At 40.6% G+C, this 21643-nt stretch overlaps 1 protein-coding gene across 6 annotated transcripts in view; it reads left to right on the top strand.

The window, feature by feature from the left end:
- ST18 (ST18 C2H2C-type zinc finger transcription factor) overlaps window positions 1–21643 on the top strand; it is a 599563-nt gene that overhangs the window by 469494 nt on the left and 108426 nt on the right. For all 6 annotated transcript variants that reach the window (XR_012244522.1, XM_073631586.1, XM_073631585.1 and 3 more), the window contains 3 exons: window positions 3566–4252; window positions 10432–10566; window positions 13915–14005. Coding sequence is in view for 5 of the 6 variants with exons in the window: in XM_073631586.1 (XP_073487687.1) it covers window positions 3566–4252; window positions 10432–10566; window positions 13915–14005 (913 nt within the window). In the remaining variant the exon portion in view is untranslated. The remainder of the gene's footprint in view (window positions 1–3565; window positions 4253–10431; window positions 10567–13914; window positions 14006–21643) is intronic.

The following is a 21643-nucleotide window of genomic DNA, read 5'->3' as shown; positions in this document are numbered from 1 at the left end:
CATAGATCTTTCTATTCAGGCTGTGGCTGTTTTTAAACAAACCAAACTATAAAACTGTGCACACATTTTGTTTTGATACACCTCTAATATATTTACCTAATTTAAATTTTGGTTGGGCTTAAATGGAACCTTGACCCATTAGGACAGACAATACATGCAGAATTTGAGAGTAGTTGCTATATTAATGGATGCATTCTGGCTTTTGAACAAGGCAAAACCAGCACACACAGATTAAGAACAGTTAGTGGAAGTAATGATTATATGTTGATCGAACTTGCCAAAAAAATTCGAGTCAGCTTCTGTTAAAAGATGCAAAAAGAACTAGCAAATTGAGGTAAATGACTCATATCCTTAGCTCAGCTCCAGGCAAATAAAAAATGATCCCATGCAGTGGGGTTGTGTCCTCAATGAAAAGGTCAATTGGCCATTTATATTTAGAGTAAAAAAAAAAACCCACATACTTATTCAATCCTCTGCTCCTCTCCACAGCTAGACCAGTCCTCACAGTGTCTGCACCCCCATGCTCCACTAGTCCAGAGACCTGATCCATCAAGAACAAAGCAGGGTCCATAGCCCTGCACTGGACATAAGGATGCTGAGGGACAGTCCACCAATTGATCGTGGGGGAGCAAAGTCTGCCAAAGGAGCATAGGATAAGGTTTCTGCCCTCCCCGAAACAAAACTAGCTATTAACCCTTGCAGTGTGGGCACAGCCCTATTGAAAAGGATCATTTTTTGATGAGAAAAAAAAAACATTCCCCTCTGGGTGATCTATGTACACTGCAAGGATTTTAACAAACAGTGTTGAGGATTCCTATCTTCTGTTATTCGGAAGAAATAGCTGTGTCCATGTGCAGAGTGAATGTGTATAGGAGTTGCTTTATAATTATCAATCAGCTGCTGCACTTGCAGGGCTCTAATGAGGAAAGTTGCAGGGTTTGCATCCCTTTAGACGTGGTTTTCTTTGGGAGAATGACATTTGCCAAAAATCTGATGTGTATCTAAGTGCAGGCTTCTGGAAAAATCAGTAAACCAGTCACATAAGCAGGAAATTACATTTTCAGGGGGCATTTGGTACACCATCGTTGTACAGAAAACCTCCGGGTAGCCATATTGCATTGTATTTTACAGAAAATTACAGAGCTGCAGATGGAAAGGTAATTTTTAATAACATTCAATTACAAAATCATTTGAGCCGCAATTGTATAAGCAATATTGTTTCTTTTATTATTTTACTTTTTCTTATGCAGGAGCAGTTACCCTTTAAAGAAAACATATAGTTTACCTCTTCATGGCGCCTCCCAGCCCTTTAAGAGGTTTAGGATGCTGGGAGGTTCAGTGGGGCTTAAGGTCACGTGATCCGAAAACTCCCAATCGCAAGTAGTGAATGGGAGCTTTCGGTTAGGCGCCGGTAACTGTGTCTGGAGCGCACAGGGCGCACATTTTCAGCACACTGTATTGACCGCAATTTAAGAAAATATGCAGCTTCTCTGTGTCAAGGACCAGGCACAGAGAGGCCACATATTTGCATGCGGCCAGCGACAAGGGGTTAAAGAAATTCAAGGGATGGCAATTCCTATCCTTCCAGAAATGCTGGTTGCTTGCCAGTTACAATAATTCCCTGCCTTCAGTCCTTTCTGAGTCACCGATCAGGAACAAGCGTTAGTGGTGCAGAAAAATACAGTTATAGGATCATAATCAGAGTCGGGGAATTGCTTTTACAGAAGGAGGGTTCAGAAAAGTCAGATTTGTATTTTCCTCAGCAGTTTTTTTTTTTTTTTAAGATCCAAAGCCTCTTTATTAGCTTTGGAAAGTGTAAAGAATGGTTAAAATTCCATTAAATTTTTTGTCTGTCTCCCATTGGGGAGATTTCTCTTTATTTCCTAAAAAGTAAAAAAGAAAAATGACTTCAGTTTTATTTGATTCCCTATAGACTACACAGTAAATACTGTTAAAAGTGTGAAATATATTAGAGAAAGTTTTGTTCAAAGATAAAAACATTACATCAAAATGAGAGCTGAAAGGGGGTATTTAAATTTCCTCAACATGTTTCATGGGGCAAGCCATTTCATCAGGAGAGTAAAGGAGTTGAAGAGGTGATCATACATAGCAGGGATCTCCAAACTAAGGACACCCAGCTGTTGCAGAACTACACATGCCATGAGGCATTGCAACACTCTGACGTTCATGGACATGACTAGGCATGATGGGAATTGTAGTTCTTGAAAAACTAGAGGGCCATAAATTGGAGACCCCTGATCTAGAGATACAATCAGATCACCTCTTCAACTCTTCCATTCTCCTGATGAAGCAGCTTGCCCCATGAAACATGTTTAAGAAATTTGGAATGGAGCTTTATGATATGATGTAACTAGTTAATATAGTGGTATATGACTGAATAAAGGGGATCTATTCACGGAAGAGATCATTTCTTGTGTTTGGTTTTATATCATACTTTATCTTCAATCAAACCTTTCTCAAATAAAATGTACAATTTTAACAGTGTGTAGTCTATGTGTACCTATAAAGTCCAACCAGTTTTTCTTCTGTACTTCCTATTTAATTTTGGATGTGGTACACTCCTTTTCGTTACTACCTACCAGGCTCATTAATTTCATATATCTATTTGTTTCCTGTCCCGTCGACAAAACAGGAAACAAGAGGAAATCTTTTAAAAGAAGGAGAAATCCTCTCTTAGACAGCTGTCACCCTGACAAATACCCCATTTAAATGATTCCCTCTGTTCTGGTGACAACTGTAAAGCAACCCATAGATGATGCAATTGTCTTTTCTGCAACCAAAGTTTCCTTCCCACAGTGCTATTGTGCTTTGAAAGCGGAGAGCCTTCCCTGCCGGCAGAACACAATGATCACTGCTAGCGGCTACAGCCATAGGCAGTAATCACGTGCAAAAAATATGACGGGTTGATTGTACTGAAGTTGATCAAACAGACTGCCCATAGCTGGATTCATTCTTGGCTGGTCCCTGCTGAGCTGGCTGAGATTCGATCCATCTATAACTGGCTTAACTTTGAATTTTAACCTAATTTTCAGTTCTAGTGACAATGATCAACCGTACAAATAGAGAGCGTGAATTTTCCCAGGCAGCAATAAAAACCTTTTTCAAGGTATATAGATGTGAGGCAATAAAATGAGTGATACGTGAAGCTTCTTGATGCTCTGGCAGCTTACGCATATTGAGGGGCCTTGAAGAGCAAACTGGGAGGAATTCAAACATTTAAAAAAACAATGCGAGGAGCACACCAATTGTTAAATAATCCAGAATCCAAAATAGTAAAAAGAAGTGGACAAAGGTTCCCATGATTATCCACTCAATCCAGGTTCCCATGATTATCCACTCTATCCAGAACCAAAAACATTTTGCCTTTAGATACACTTTAACTGAGGACTGTCTGAAGACGTTGAGCCTATGCTGTATATGTAGATATATACCGTATCTATAGATATAGATAGATCTATATCTATAGATATAGATCTATCTATATCTATAGATATATATTACAAATATGGGAGAGGTTGTAATGCCTGTCTTTTGTTTTGTATAGGTACAATTATTGTGCAGTCAACTGGTGTGACTACCCATACAACCGAGGCAAAGACCTGTTATCAGAATCTTATCACTGATCCATCATTGCTGGGCAGGACAGTAAAAGAGACACTGACAGATAACCATACAGGAAGTGTTATTAAATCAGCTAAAACTAATATAGAAAGTCATGAAGAAAGTTATGGAATGCAGTTATCCAAGCAAAATGATTCACCACCATTTTCACCTGAAGACAATAACGGCAGCATTGACATATCTGAAAATGGGTGGGACAGTTCTTCCAGTTATTCAGAGCTCAATGCACAGGACCATGCAAGGGACACGTTCAGTCATGTCAATAAGCACAAGGGAGAAATGAACATTAAACATGAGAAACTATCAGAAACTGAAAGCAACTCATCAATAGATATATCAGAGCCTGACATCACCAGTCACCAGCAGATCACCAAGAGTGACGACGATGATAAATGCCTCTCAATTATTACAGAAGAGTCCGTGGATTTGGATAAAACAAAAGGAAACTTGAGTCTGCTTGAGCAAGCAATAACTATAGAAGCAGAACAAGGACACATGTTCCACAGCACTTACAAAGAACTGGACATGTTTCTCCTGGAGCATCTAGCAAGAGAAAGAAGACAGACAAAAGTTATTGATGTAGCAGGGCGACAAATATATTGCAACAAAAGTAAGAGAATCTAACAGGGTGTAGTGTTTAAACATTGGAGAAAACAAATGGTGTTTCTGATAAAACATCATAAGAGAAAACTTGGTTGTCATGTACATACTGTATTTGGCTAGTTACTATTTACTAACAACGTATCTAATTCCTCTTTTTTTTTTACAGTATGCCAGGGTTTCAAATGTGAAAATGAGTGCCAGTGGATCTACTACCTGGTTCATCATAGCAGTGTATAATGAATGTGCTAGGATTTTAGCTGTGCAAATCCACCTTTCAAGTTAAAGGGTACCTGTTTAATTCAGCTTCCATGGGCCATTTTGCCCTTCCAGCCAGTACACAATCAATAAACAGTCCCTGGTTTAAATAAGTGTATCTGAGTTGCCCTTAGCAACTATTTCTATTTATAATACTCAAGATTTATGTTTCAAACATTGTCAATAACATGTACCTGTGCTAAGACTATGCATAAAAAAGTATTTCCATAGTCTGAACAAGTAGTAAACAGCAGTTTAAACAAGTCCAAATTGACCTATTAAGCTATAGGCATTGTGAACAAATTTGTGGACAGCAGATATTAGCAGCCCTCTAATTTACCCACTCATCTATAAATAAATGTATAAAAATTGGCTGTTAGAATGGAATGGTAAACACAGAGCTGGGAACAGGGGTGTATCTAAAGCATTTGGCCCCTGAGGTGGATCCTATATCTGGCACCCCCCCCCCCACTTTAAAATGTAAAAACACCCCACTGTGCCCCCTGCATACCTCTGCACCACCCATTATCTCTTTGTCACTACTGTGTACCCCCTCTCCACAACTGCACCTTTGGACCCCTTTACATTACACAGCCCCCTGCAGCTCTGGGCCCCTTTACACTACACAGGTCTGGACCCCTGAACATTACACAGCCACCCACAGCTCTGGACCCCTGTGCATTACACAGCCCCTCCACAGCTCTGGACACCTGTACATTACACAGCCCCTCACAGCTCTGGACCCCTGTACATTACACAGCATCCCACAGCTCTGGACCCCTGTACATTTTGCAGCCCCCCACAGCTCTGGACCCCTGCATATTACACATTGCCCCCACCCCCCCAGCTCTGGACCCCTGCATATTACACGCCCCCCCAGCTCTGAACCCCTGCACATTAGACGTTGCCCCCCCAGCTCTGGACCCCTGCACATTACACATTCCTACCTTACTGGGGCATGCATGCAGAGCTGGATAAATAGCAGTGCTGAACAGAGGGTGGGAACTGCTGGAGTTCATTTTTCATATAAACAAGTTAGGACCACCTAGCAACCAATCACCTGCTGGTTAACTTGAAAAGTTAAGTCCAGCAGTTGGCGTCCTCTATTCAGCGCTGCTCACTCTCTCCCATGAGTGAATCCAGCGGCCGGCCCTGGGTGTCAGTCACCTGGGTACGGTACACTCCAGGGCACTCTGTCACAACTCGCCTCTCCCTGCCCTGGCTGTCATAGCCCCTCTGCCTGTGCCTGGTGCCCCGCTGTCACCACTTCACTCAAGGGGGCACCGAGCTGACACCCCCCAACGTGTGGCACCCGGGGTGGACCGCCCTCCCCCCTGCTCCCCTGTTTGTACTCCGCTGGCTGGGAGTGTGTTTAAATTTGTTCAGCTAGTGATGGACTTTCTGGTGGAAATGATCTTGCAGCCCAATCATTTCCACAGCCTGCCGAAAGAACCTCCCCCTCACCTGACTGCCTTGCCATGTATTTTCGACTCTGCTGTCCCACTTGCAGACCCAGAACCGGCATGATAGGTATTGCTGGGTGGAACACAAGGAGATCAGAGAATAAACATTCGCTGATCTCCACTCTGGTGAACAAACACAGAAGTGACATGTATTATGTCACTTCTGCGTTCAGCTGTCTTTTCCCTGGCTGCTATGGCCAGGGAAGAAATGAATGGAACATGATCTGTGCGATGAATGATTTAAAAAACGGCAAGGATTGACTTGCATCTGAGCTCAGATCTGTCATCCCCCAGCTACTGTAGCCAGGGAAACAGCTAATAAATCACAACCTTTTCTTGATTAGCTATAGTATCGAGCATAGGAGATATTGGGGTCTAATACAGCAAAAGTATAGCTGCTGACTTTTAATAAACACATACTCACCTGTCCCATGATCCAGCGATGCCGCCTGAACCCTTGGTTCTCTCCCCTGCCATCATCACAAGTGTGGGCGCCCGGCTGTGACAGCTTGCGGCTTCACAGCCGGGTGCACACTGCACATGCGCATTTTGCGCTGTGCCTTCTCAACAGCCAGGGGATCTTCTGGGACCTGTCAGGTGTCCCAGAAGATTTCAGGGAGGGAAGGGGAGAGGAGAACTTCCCCTCAAGTTGTCTGGGTGGTCCAAGCGGAAGTGGAAGCTGGGTACCTGTCAAAACTAGGTACCCACTCCCCCCAATATGGCATGTAATGTGGTGAGGTGCGCTTAAAGTGGAACATCCAATTTTGAGTGGAACTCCACTTTAATAAATAGAAAAAATTTAAAAATACATTTAAAAGCACCCTTGTCACCCCACGCACACACCGAAATGCATACATAGGGCATGCATGTGTATGTAAATGTGTTTGTGCCACACATGTGAGATATTGCTGCAAATGTCAGGTTGAGAGCAATAACTCCTTGGTCATAATTCATAGTCAACTCTAAACTGATAACCTGTAAAGACTTTTAATCATTGTCACAAAACAAGGGGAGGAAAGTGCACCAGAGATAAGCCACATTCATAAAACATTGAGGATACAAAATAAGGTAGTACTGAGTATTACCAGGGAGGTGGACTTTTTAGGCTAAGAAACAGTGGAGAAGATATAGCAGTATAAAAAATATAAATTTATTGAAAAATACAAATATCTAAAAAAACAACATGACAGTTGTAACATAAAGCATCTATGATTATTGTGCAGTGAGCCCTTGTATGTCTACGCGTTTCACTGTTAGGCTTCCTCAGGACACGGCCAAGGTTCACAGATGAGACAGAGAAGAAAATATGTCTCTATCTTAAATTGAAATGCAAAAACATGCAAATCACGGTAGGATGAGAAAGTTCAATCAGCAGTTAGAAAGTATATTGGATATAGCTAAATATCTCAGCAGGGGCATGTAGATAGTGTTACTAATTATGGGAACAGCCATTAGAGGGAGGAAGGCCAACACCGGATGCACTAATGCTGAAGGCTCAATATAATCCCATCGCTGCATATTCAGGATACAAATACTCCAGCGTGCCCCTGGGAGACAGCATCACACTGGCAGTGCTGTCTTGTTTTTTAGATATTTGTATTTTTCAATAAATTTATATTTTTTATACTGCTATATCTTCTCCACTGTTTCTTAGCCTAAAAAGTCCGCCTCCCTGGTAATACTCAGTACTACCCTATTTTGTATCCTCGACTTTTAAACATTGTTTATGAACAATTTTGGGTACGATTGATTTTTGCCATTTCATGGATGTGCACAATTTTAAGGCTTCACATGTTGAGTATCTATTTACTGATTGCAATGCAATATTTTAGATTAATAAAATGATATTATACTGTGTTTGTGTACAACAAAGCTCATTTTAGTGCATTCATGTGTTTAAAATACACATTTTCGTAAAAATCATTCAGCATATAAAAATAGCAACTGCCAATATTTTATTCTCCAGGACCTCTGCTTTCAGAAAATCTTTAATTACTTGGGGCTTCAAAAATGTTGTGCTTTGAATCCCCTCTTACTTTTTTGGCTGAGTTGAGCTCAAGTAGCATACTCACCTGCCCAGCCAATCCACCATTGTTCTGCTGTGATCATCTGATCCCCTGCCACATGATGGGTCCACACCACCACCACGTCTCTTTAGGGTTCTTGCAGCCACCTCCAATGGTGCGCCTCTGGGTTTGCCCTTCTCTATAAGCTGATGCCTCTTGGGATATCTGACACAAATATCCCAGGAGACTATTATTACAGGTACTTATATAGCGCTGTCAATTTACACAGCGTTTTACATATATATTGCACATTTACATCAGTCCTTAAGAAACTTACATTCTAAGGTTCCTAACTCACATTCATACACAAGGGCAATTTAGGAATGTGGGAGGAAACCAGAATACCCAGAAGAAACCCACACGGGCACAGGGAGAACACTCCAGGCAGGTAGTGTCATGGTTGGGATTTGAGCTGATGACCCTAGTGCTGCTAGACAGCAATACTAACCACTTAGCTACTGTGCTGCCCATTACTGGTATGCCAGATTACTGGCATGGGGTACACATTATTCCTGGCAGAATAGGAGGTAGGGGAGTGGTCAGGGCCCAAAAAAAAAGAAAAAAAAAGCTAAACAAAAAAAAAGTTGGCTTTGATGATTACAGGGGCAGGGAGGGTTAAAAGATCCAAAGTGCTTTAGGGGAGTGAAAGTCCAATTTAAACTTACATAACAGAGTTTGTTGTAATCTTTGAGGATCTTTAAGAAAGAATAACTTAACCGTTAAAGCAGCTAGGAAGGTTAGGGATGGCTTGTTTTAGAAATATATTACTGTTCCTTGATAATATATACTGTACATAAATGAATGCCAATGGCCTGGGTACAGGTGAACTTTAACTTAAGTCAGTAGCACGTAACTTTTTTTTAACACCAAGCTCCAAAATAATAAACAGCATTTTCTGTAACCCTCTACATACACAATAATACAAACAGACATGTACACATCCACACACATAAACCTTCACACACACACATATTATCACCTATGCTCACCTATCTACAGTATGTACAGTGTATGCAATAAATATGATTCTTATATACGCACTCATACATTCTTTCACAAATGTAGGCACACACTAACACACATATAACTTTATGTTCTTGCCCATTTAAACACAAAACAGATGCACATACTGTATACACAGGAGAATATACACAGACATCTATATACTGTATACCAATAAAAACAAATGCACATCTACCCAAGCGTACATCTGTATAGATACACGTTATATATACAAAAAGGAAACACATGCATATATCAACATGTACACAGAGTAATATTCATAATCACATAATCACTGACTTGCCAATGAGGTTCTAGAAATGGGCAGACCCTGAGGTAGGATTGGCACTAGAAACCTGATTTCCACCTGCAGGCATCTTGAGGAGCGTTAGATTGATATTGGGCATATTTAGAAGCTCCATTAAGGAAGCCATAGGTGACAATATCATTATAACATTAGATTACATTTTCTCAAATAAGCACAGTAGATGCTTTCAGCCATAAGCATCTAGTGTTTTTGCATCCATGGAAGCTCCTGAATAAGTTACACAACAATAGAGAATAAACTGGCCTATATAATAGATTTAGCTTCATTTTATTGCAATACATCTTATGCCGTGTACACATGACCGGACTTTTCAACAGCAAAGGTCCGACGGAACGAATCCGCCGGACATTTCAATCGTGTGTGGGCTTCATCGAACCATTGCTGTCGAAAAATCAGACGGACTTTAGAAATAGAACATTTTTAAATCTTTCCGACGGATTCGAGTCCGGTCGAAAAATCCGTTCGTCTGTATGCTAGTCCGATGGACAAATAATGATGCAAGGGCAGCTATTGGCTACTGGCTATGAACTTCCTTATTCTAGTCCAGTCGTACATCATCACGTTCGAATCAGTCGGACTTTGGTGTGATCGTGTGTAGGCAAGTCCGTTGTGTCGGAACTCCGTCCAAAGTCCGTCCAAAAGTCCTTCGGAGTTCAGTCCGTCGAAAGTCCGCTCTTGTGTACATGGCATTAGCATTATTTCACTGATTTGCTAAAGCATACTATATGTAACCAATATAGATTACTTTATTGTATGCTTATGGTAGGATATTCACATTTACTCAATTAAATTGCCCAAATTTACACATTTTCAATTATAACTGACCCATGTCATAAGCACCGTAAAACCAAGGTCTCAGGTTGTTAGAACTGCACTACATTAAGCATCTGTTTTAAAACAAATAACTGAGATGTTTTGATTGGTCAGATCTATGATTTAGATGGATTAAAAAAAAAGCAAAAAGATGTAGTACATAATACTTAATGTAGACTTTGGCTACCTTTGGATATAAAAGTGTTGGTTTAATATTGTTAGATTTGAAGCTTAAAAGGACATTATTTTTTTCTTTTAGGTTCTCCACGCTCTGATAAACGTGAAACCAAATGCCCTATCCCAGGCTGTGATGGCACAGGTCATGTGACTGGACTCTACCCACATCATCGTAGTTTATCTGGGTGCCCTCATAAAGTTCGAGTGCCTTTAGAAAGTCAGTAATTAAACTTAGTGATTAATCATTATTACCAAACACGCACATTGGGGTTAATCTACTTTTGGGAAATGGGCTGTTCACTTTGCAAAAAAAAAAAAAAAATCCTTAGCATAGTGAATGGGGCAAAATTCTGTTGACTACTGTCCTCCAATCACATGCAAGCAAAAATTCTGTTTTTCATTTTCCATGCACAGGATCTTTGCAAAGTGAATTTTTACCACACTCACTAAGTTCAGGGAAAATTCTCTTGCAAAGTGAAAGTTTCCTTGCGAAGCAAAAAGCATATACATTATGCCTTCAGTGTAATGTCTTATAACTGTTGAAGGGTCAGTCCACCCAGAATAGATCATATTTGATGGGTGGAAATTGGTGGTCTGAATCACCACCTGACTTGTTGTATCTTCTGGATACTCCAGTTCTATGATTTGCCCACTGGATGACTGAGCTTTTTGGCCTTGAAAAAGTCTTTCTTCTCCTTTTTAAAACTAGCAGGCAGAATGACAGCCTTTGAGAAAGGTCAAAGCAATAGCATGTGGGAGACCTTATGAACCCAGGTGCAGACATTTTGCTATATAAAATATATATATATTATAAAGATATAAAATTTAAGTGAATACTTCAAATATTTACTATCTGCTCAAAACTGAAATATCTACACCAGGGGTCTCAAACTGGTGGTCCTGCAGCTGTTGCGAAACTACAAGTCCTATCATGCCTCTGCCTGTGGGAGTCATGCTTGTAACTGTTAGCCTTGCAGTGCCTAATGGGACTTGTAGTTTCGCAACAGCTGGAGGGTCACCAGTTTGAGACCCCTGATCTACACCTTTACCAATATGCAAATGTTTACATAAAGCTATGTAACCAACCTTGCTGCAATATATACAGTATATATTAATAGTCTGAGCGACTGAGATACCTTTCCTGAAGAAAATTCAGCTCAAATAACCAAATGTTGAAACACTAAATAATATGATATCTGTTGGTGGGTAGGAGCAGAGTTTAGATTGGCATATCATTCCCTTCATCACAGATCGTGTGATCAAAAGCCTAACCTGGATAGAGTCTGAGGCAGTATTCTCTCCAGGAAAGATAAGTAATATAAATCTTTATTTATCCATCTGCTATGCTGGAGAGTATTTCATTCTTCGACAGAATTTACAGTTTATTTATCAGTATTTATGATAGTAGAAACCGTGTCATGATAGAAAATTATTTAATATATTACCCAATTAACATGCAACCATAAAGCTGCCTCATCATCTGAAATTAAATTACATTCATAACAAAATTGATTACAAAGTAGTTATAAAAAAATCTATACCACATAACATCAAATAAAATGAGCATTTTCTTTATTTAAATAAGACTAATTGATTATACTGATGTTACATGCAAGGTACATTTTATTCTTTTCTCACTTGTGAAATGGAATTAATGTTATTTTTAGATCAAATGTTTTTAAATGCAAAGAGCTTGTGAAGTAAAATGAAATGCATATTATAAAAGTGCAAGAATTATATTCTTTTTCATAGAAATGATGTCAGATGTGTCTTTTAGCTTAACAATTAGTTTTGGCCAGGACATCAGTAGAAGTTCTGGCACTGACAGTTGAATAAAATGTATGAAACTTAGCACCATAAGGGAACAGGGCTTTATATCAGTTTGGGCAGAAGTCAAAGACCCTTGTACAGCCTGGCCGTGTAAGAGATCGAAGGAGGCTCAGGAACACAAAATCTTATTTGAAGACTAACATAGGTACTTGTAGGTGTTTTCTCTTTAGCACCGGTGAAGGTGCATCAAAGTGGACTCTTCCCCCTGAAGTTAAAAATCTTAGGTGCATGCAGTTCTGCATGTTATTCTTTACAAATCCTTAACCGCTTGGAGCTGGCGCCTCCCGGCCCTTTAAGGGGTTTAGGATGCCGGGAGGCAGGGTGAGGTTTATGATCATGTGACCACCATGATTAGCTGTCATGTCGGTCACATGATCGGAAAGCTCCTGATCGCTGACAGCGATTGAAAGCTTTCCGTTAGCAGCTGGTAACTGTGCTGTACACAGCTGTATTTGCACTAATGCAAGCAAATATGCGGCCACTCGGGTTAAGTCACATGGTTAAGTGAGGCACTGTGAACGTAGCCCTGACTTCACAGAAGCCCTCTTGGAGGACTTGTCACCAGTGCCTTCCAGGAAGATCTCATTTTTCTCCCCTGAAAAATCTTGAGACCTTGGAAAAAAAGTTTTTTCTCTCAATAGAATAGTGTAATGTAATACGGTGCATGCACCAGATGAAGCACATGATGTCACTCACCTCATCTGATGAATGCGCCATACTATGATCTGTTGGAAAAAAAATGCATTTATTCCAGTGGTGTTGGGGAAAAGTCCTTTTTTTAAGCAGTCTCAGCACTCTGTCCCTACTGTCGGTCAAAATCTTGTGATGTCATTAAAAAAAATATCAATGATGGCCAGCTTCTTCTTCCTCAGTTTCTAATGCCCTACTGATGCCATTTTTTAAATGACATCTTAGGATTTTGATAGACAGTAGGGACCGAGTGCTGAGACTGGGAAAACAGCGCAAGAAGGAGGCAGGTAAGTACTACTAATGTTAAAAGTTTTACTAAATATACTATTGTCAACAGTTGTTATCTAATGCCTTAACACATTACATGACAATTGGCTGTGCATGCACAATCTGGTCACTGAAGAATATGTGCGTGTTTGATCCTGTAGAGCAAAAGAAGCATTCTACAGGCATCCCAATACCAGTCCATCTTTTAGGTAAAAAAAATAGCAACTGACTGAGAATAGCCATTGCAGCCAATCTACTCTGCGCCTGAGAAGTCTCAGGGATGTCTGCCACAGTCACAGAGGGTCTACAGATATTTTTATCTTCAAGCAAGCATTCTCTTATGTCTGTAGACCCCATGAGACAGCTGAAAGAAAACTAGGAACAATTTATAAAACAAAAATAACTAGATAAGGAAAGCAGACTCCTTAATTTACTTCAGAAATTATATGAAACCTAACTGGGCAGCAACTCAATGTAGAAAATCTGAAGAAATGGAAAGTAGAAATGTTACTCATAGCAACAAAATTCATATCTCTAGTTTAGGAATAAAAAACTGCAATGTACAGGCTGCTGTTGGCAGCAACCATTTTTATTGCTATAGTTTTACAAATAAACCAATGTAACCTATTTAATATTACATTGGGAAGGAAGTGACAATTACCCCTCTGGTGTTGTTTTTTTTTCTTTAGTTAGTACCCTTGATTGACATATTTTATTATTCCTTAATTTGGTAAGAATTACTGAGTTTGTTTTTTATCTATTTTTTTTCTTTAATTAGTTTTGGCCATGCATGAAAACGTATTAAAGTGTCCAACACCAGGATGTACAGGAAGAGGACATGTGAACAGTAATCGTAACACTCACAGAAGGTACCGTCAGTGGATACTGGATTTAAAAACTGTTGCATGATTGAACTATGATTGACAAGACAAATGACTGTTTGGATAAAGCAATAGGCTGCCATCTACAAAGGAACCATCTTGTAACAAATCAGGATTGAGCAGATGGTGTGCTTACTGGGAAGCTTTTTAGAGTCTACTGAAGCCACAGATTTATTTAAATGAAAATAGTGATTTCAAACTTTGAAAGGGTTGTGCATTTCAAAAGCAGATGCCGCAAAAGGCTACAGGTTTTCATTTATGGCTTCATTGGCCTACATTACGGGTAATGATTTGCAGTATATCCCTACGTTGTCTCCAGGGCCAATTTCTCTGATCAACCATCATGAATATTTAAGTTAGAAATAAGACAGGTTTGAAAGGCTATAAATAAATATTTAGGTGAAGTCCCTCCATAAGATCACCATGTATATGTTTATATTATATAGGTACTGTATCTATATAGGCTTCCATTAATTTCCAATATCGACTTCTTGTCTGCATTTGTAAAATGATGTCATGTAAATATAAATAAAGAGAAAGAGAGACTGCTAAGAATTAGACTTACATTTATCTATCACTTCACTTATTCTAAAAAAAATAGTAAGAACGTATTGCCTGAAACGTAAATCTAATTGTATTGAATGTGTGCTGTCCTACTCTTCAACTCAGAAAGCTTCATCCACTCACAGTTTTTAATCCGATAATTCTTCTTTGTTTGGTAAAATTATTTTGAGTCCCTATTATCTCTGAGCTATGCATGATCCATAGATCTTTCATGTTATTTTAGGTAAAGCACCCTTAAAGCGGTGGTCTGCCCACCCCACAAAAAATTAAAAGTCAGCAGCTGACACTTACCTGTCAAATGTCGGCACCGCAGCCGATCTTCAGGTCGCCAGTAAGGGCACCCGGCAGTGAAGCTTTTTGGCTTCAGAGCTGGTTCCCTACTGCGCATGCACGAAGCACGCTGCACTTTCTAATTGGCCCAGCGGTGGAGGAAGGAGGAGGGGGGCCGAGCTTCGCTGCGGCACCGTCTCCGGAAGTGGGGAGGGGGGCCTGTCAAAAAACAGGTCCCCGTTCCCCCCTCCCCCCTGAAAGGTGTCAAATGTGGCACCGGAAGGGGGGGAGACAAATAAGCAGAAGTTCCACTTTTGGGTGTTACTCCGCTTTAATTAAAGAACAAATGGAGGAAATGTATCTGTAAAATCTATGAAACTTAATTTTCCATTCTTGTTTTCTAAACATCAGGAAAAGTATTACAGTGGCAATCATACTGGTTACTAGACAAATATAAAGCAAATCATGTGCACTGGAATAATGTGCTGAGAGTGCATGTAGCCAGGAGAGTAAAGCTTGATCTTTGGGCACGAACACCTGTGGGACTATCAATTTCTACTGTATTCCACATAATTACATGCACTTTCACATCTCCAACTTTGAGTGTTTTAAATGTATTTCATTATTTGTATTGTATTATATACACTACACTATGTTGTTGAATGTGCCTTGTTTAAAATCTGTTTAGCAACATAAATCACTGCATTGAGCCAGAAGCAGCAAGGTGATTGTGAAAAAGATTTGGTGTTTGTATTGGAAAAATACACATTTTGCTATTAAAGACCAACTGTCTTATCTGCAGTGCTAGTACTGATATGCTATATAGTTAAGAGCAGAGGTGTACCGTCAGAGGTCACAGGAATCGCGATTGAGACCCAACCTCTTCTCCTGGGGGGCCCATGCAGCATCCCTGTTGTTGTTGTAACATTAGGTTTTGTGGGGGGGCAATTATAGGATCTAATCCCCTGCACAGCACAGCCTGAAACAATTGAAAGCCTGCTTCTCCTCCCTTCCCTCCCACTGTTTTCAACTGCTGCATACAGGGGATCAATTCCTCGAATTTCTCCCCACTGCCCGATAATCCTCTCGGTATTGAATGTGTGTCTGTGCCTGCTGCCCCCGCCCCCTGCAGCTCTGCCAGATTACCCTTTTCATGATGGAGAGAGAGGAAGTGGCCAGTAAATATGTAATTTACTGATCACTCATTGTGTCCGTTACTGAAGCATAGTAAAAGCTGTTTACTATGCTTGAGTTTATGAATGAACAGAAAGGCTGTGCAGAGCTCTTCTTGTTCATTCATTCTGTGCAGCTGAGGATGTAGAAAGGAACTGGGTAACATGTTTCCTGAGTCCCTTTCGATGTCTCAAAAGTGAGACTTCAGGGCAAAAGTGAGACTTCAGGGGTTTGTTTAGTCCCTTCCGCTCAGAAGCATTGTGGGAAAAAATATAAAAAATAAAATTGCAACAAGTATAAATAATGTAAAAATAATTAAAAATATAAATAATAATAATAAAAAACTTAAGACCTCATTTGTGCAGCTGGAACAACCTGTTACTCTATGGGGATGTAGTGGCTGTATGAACATAGCCACAGGTCCTAATTTGACAGGTGTGCAGGTGCTGGTGGGTGGCCCCAAATACACACTGTCTGCCAAATTAGGACCGGAGGCAGTGGTGGAACTACCAGGGTCATAAATGTTGCACTTTTTACCAGACCCTGACAGTATTCTGCCACTGTGGGGGGGCACAAGACAGCAAGTAGGGGGCCAGCTGCAGAACATGTGAAAGGATCCCTCTGTGGGACTGTAAAAGAGGGCCCCTGCAATGGGAGTAAAAGGGTCCTGGGCTCAGTGAGAAGGGCACTGGCCAGGGGTTAGGGGGCCCTTCATGGTTTTTTGCACCAACCCTGAAGGTTCTAGTTATGCCTCTGGTGAAGAACATGCATTCCTTGCTACATAATAAATACATGCTACATAATGAATATACTTGAAACATAATGAATATATTTTTAAAACCCCCTCAAGTGAAAATGCAAAGTATATAATGAATAAAATAAATATCATTGCTAACTACATTGTGGAAAGAAAATGTGTTGACTTTTTTTTAACAGGGAATTGGGATAATGCTTACATAAAAATTGTTACATGTCCCCCAGTCACATAGCAAAACTTAAAAAATAAATTGTGGCTTAAAGCCAAAAGGGGAAGTTCCACTTTAAGGCCTCCTCCCCTGCTCCTGGTTTTGAAATGGAGCTTTTGGGGGGGAGGGGGGGAGGCGTGGGTACCTGATTTGGAGAGATACCCACTCCCACTTCCACTCTGACAGCCTAGGCGATCGGAAGCAGAAGTTCCTTCTCTCCTCTCCCTCCTGAAGTCTTCTGGGGGACATGACAGGTCCTAGAAGACAGCGGTATCATTCGCCACGCTCAGCGCTGCTTACACATCTGCACTGGGCACCAGGCTGTGAAGTTTCAAACTGTCACAACCGGGTGCCCATAGTAAAGATGCCAGTGAGAGAGGACACAGGGAGAAGACATCTGGGGTAAGCACACCGCTGGATCCTGGGACAGGTGAGTGGCTGTTTATTAAAAGTCAGCAGCTACAGTTTTTGTAGTTGCTGATTTTTAATTTTCACTTAAGAGACTGGAGCTACTCTTTAACATTTAACTTGTTAGATGCTATTTACTGGAACTTCTAGCTATGTTTACCATAATTAACCTTTTCTGGAGGCAGATATCTCTTCAGTTTCAGTAGATTTGAACACAGTGGAGTTGATTTACTAAAACTGGAGTGCAAAATCTGATGCAGCTGTGCATGGTAGCCAATCAGCTTCTAATTTCAATTAAGCTTTGACAAAAAAAAAACTGGAAGCTGACTGGTTTTTGTGCAGAGCTGCACCAAATTTTGCACTCTCCAGTTTTAGTAAATCAACCCCATAGTGTATTAACAAAAAGGTAAAAGATTTAACCATTTGCCGACCAGCCGCCGCAGATATACTACAGCAGGGCGGCTCTATTGCATGAATCGCTGTACCAGTGCTTTGTGCTATAGCTATAGCAGGAGTGTGCGCTGCCAGAGGCTCACACGCGTGCCAACGGAGGTTTTGCGCATGCGTCCGTGTCACCAGAGCCAATGCGGGTGGCCGGCGGCTGCGATGTATGCCGGCCACCCGCGATTGCTCCACAGAGAGGCAAAATGGGGATCTGCCAGTGTAAACAAAGCAAATTCCCATGACTGCTGAGGCGCAATGGGCTTGGGCCCCAATTAACGTAACACCAAGGGATCAAATCCCCCACCACCCCTTGCCCTTTACCCCCATTAAATAAGACACATACAACCATTAGGTTGGAAAGGGCAAGGCCAAAGCTTTATTAAATTCCAACACATAATATGTGAACATATTTAACTAGTGCCAGTCACAGTCGTACTGTGAGCACTTAACCAAAAGAGGGAAGTGGGGCCTGTCCTTACCATAAGAGCTGGACAGACAGCTTACTTCCAATTTTCCATCAAGGGCATAGCCCATTACAGCAACTTTAACTGCTGGCAAGGTCTAGAAAACCTCAGCAAGCTGTGACATACCATAACATATGAAAAAAGGGGGCGGGAGAGTGGACAGCTCTTCCATCGGCTCTTCCAAAAGACCCAGAATTCCCTGGGGCACACGATTTCCTGAGCTCAAGCCTATCCCATCCCACATGTCCCAACCAATCGTTCCCCTTGTCATGCACCTAGCCATGCCCCCATCAGTCAAGGCTCTCTTTCCCTAGGGAGGGGCTCCAGAGGCCTTCATTCTGACAGTGGAGTAGAGAGAGATCATCTGTTCCTAGTGATCAGGAACAGCGATCTCTCTCTACTCCCAGTCAGTCCCCTCCCCCCACAGTTAGAATCATCTCCCTAGGGAACAATTAACCCCTTGATCGCCCCCTAGTGTTAACCTCTTTCCTGCCAGTGTCATTTATACAGTGATCAGTGGCTATTTTTTAGCTCTGATCGCTGTAATAATGTCACTGGTCCCAAAAAAAGTGTCAAAAGTGTCCGATATGTCCGCCGCAATGTCACAGTCCTGCTAAAAATCACTGGTCACCGCCATTACTAGTAAAAAAAATGAAATAATAAAAATGCCATAACCTTTGCGCAAACCAATCAATATACGCTTATTGGGATATTTTTATCAAAAATATGTAGCAGAATACATATTCGCCTAAATTGATAAATACATTTGTTTATTTATATATATATTTTTTGGATATGTGTCATAGCAGTTTAAAATTTTGGGGTTTTTTTTCAAAATTGTTGGTCTTTCTTTGTTTATAGCGCAAAAAATAAAAACTGCAGAGGTGATCAAATACCCACAAAAGAAAGCTCTATTAGTGGGAAAAAAAGCATATCAATTTTATTTGGGTACAGCGTTGCACTACCGCACAATTGTCGATTAAAGTAACGCAGTGCCGTATCGCAAAAAGTAACGCAGTGCCGTATCCCCTGGTCGTTAAAGCGGAGTTCCACCCAAAAATGGAACTTCCACTATAAGGGAAGGTGACCCCCTGACATGCCACATTTGGCATGTCATTTTTTTTGGGGGGGAGCGGATACCCTCTTTTTTGAGGGTTTCAGCTCCAACTTCCTCCCGGCGCACCGCGGCACCGGAAGGGAGATCACCTCTTCCCCCTCCCCCCATGCGCAGTGCGCGCCTGGCTGTGAAGCCACAGCTGGGTGGCCACAATGACTATGCCGGCGCCGCAGAGAGGAGGGGTAAACGAAGCGGGGCTTCGTTCAAATGCAACTTCAAAAGTGGAAATCCTCTTTAAGTATTGTTGAATTTACAGGTACTTCTGCAATCTATTTAATAGAACCTGAATCGCTTTTGAAGCTAATGATGCAGCATTCCTTGATTTCATTTTTTTTTTTTTGTAGCCCAACAGGGATATCCTGTTGGTAACTAGAAACACAGTATACCCTCATAGGGTGGATGTCAAATATATTAAAATGATCATTCAAATCAAATCCCCCGAACTTGGTGTTTATTCATTTTTATCATATTAAGCATTTAAAGAAGTGTATTGATATCTTACAATGTTCTAACTGGCTTTAGCCTTAGGGAAAGAAAATAAGTATTAGCAACAGTAACTAAAAAAACTGCTTCAAATGTAATTTATTTTCACATCAAAAATAATTTTCGTGTGGGAGGTATAATAAATATGTAAAATATTATGTATGTTTATCCTCTTGGCCTGCATGGCTGTTGTGAGTCAAATTTTGTTATTCTCATTATTTAGACACATACTGATATATATAAGGATGCCTGATGTAGAATGCCACACAACATTGTTTTGACACAGCAGCCATGGCTGATTCATTGACATCACGTATTTGCACATGATGTTCTTACAGATTACTAAATACTATTACTTATCGAGCAGAGCCACTGAATAATCATATCGCCCCTTCCCATAATCTTCTCAGATGCATGTGGCTCTCCAAACATTTCTTGTTTAATACATATTGATAAATAAGAAATAGGAGGATCACTTGGTGAAGTCCAAATGCAGCCTTTCTCACCTGCTCTATTCAGGATCATTATAAACTGGTCAGTGTTCCTCTCTCCATTTACCAGTTTCAGTGAAGTAAAAAAATAAAATTAAATAGAAGGCTGCTATTCTATGCTATGCATCATTAAGTGTTTTTTTTTGGATAGAGAGTGGGAGAATTAGAACCCCTGTTGGATTTTTTGAGTCAAGGCTTCATTAGATTCCTCCTCACTGTCCTGGAGACAATGGTTTCACTGGACAGCAAATGAGGGAAAATCTCCAACAGCAACACAGATAGAACAATGAGTAAAAAAACACTAACACTCCTTTCAGATTTTTTATTGTTGTTTGTGTCCCTATTGTAGATTTGTAGTTAAACGTTTGTCGCCATTGCAATAAGTGAAAGGAAATCTCCCTGAGGCTCCATGCACACTGGGCTTAAAAAAAAAAACTCTAGTTCCCTTGGCAGAAAAACGCTCATATAGAGCATTTTTGTACACAGTTTAGAGGAATTTAGGAGAGTTTAGCATTTTTTCTGCCAAAAAGCTCCAATCAGAAACACGAAACTGAATGCTTTTTTTTCCTGCCTCTAAATGATGAGCTCAAAATATGTCTGTAATCATCCTAATGTGCATGGACACATAGGATAACACTGAGCTGGTTCTACGGCCAAAACACAAAACTCCTGTAGAAGCAACAATTTTTAAGCCACTATGCATGGAACCTTAAAAAAGCCTCAGATAGCAGTTAAAACCTAAAAGGTGCTTTAACCCATTCCTACTCTAAAATTTAAAATAAATGTTTTGGACTTGCGCACACTAACCTTAGTATGCATGTTACACTGATAACACACAACTAGCATTTATATTATTACAGCTTAATTATTTCCCTATTTTTTTTTTCTGAAAATAAAACTTTAATGTTCAGTCCCTAGAAAAGGCTGGGGCCTTTAAAAGATGCCAGCAAAACCCTAGCTAGATACCAATCAGTGCCCTAGACCTCTGGTTTCTGGGCTTAGTTTCTTTTGTTTTAGGTTGAGTGGGGAAATGTTAAAATTGCATAGTATTTCTTGCTTTCTGTGACCTCACATTTTCCCCATTTGCTTCCTCAGTGAGGAATGTCACCAATAATTAAAGGAAAATCTTCCCAGTGGTGGCATAGACAGTGATAAAACCCAGACAGAGAACTCTCACTGTATGTTGTGTTACATTAAAAGCAGGTAAAAGGTATATATCCTTTCTTGGGCGATTTCCCCCTCATTTT

Source organism: Aquarana catesbeiana, linkage group LG05 (assembly GCF_042186555.1).
Source record: "Aquarana catesbeiana isolate 2022-GZ linkage group LG05, ASM4218655v1, whole genome shotgun sequence".
In the NCBI taxonomy this organism is placed as follows: Eukaryota; Metazoa; Chordata; class Amphibia; order Anura; family Ranidae; genus Aquarana; species Aquarana catesbeiana.
Note: the sequence above shows the minus strand (reverse complement) of the source record. Positions and strands in the feature narration are given on the sequence as shown.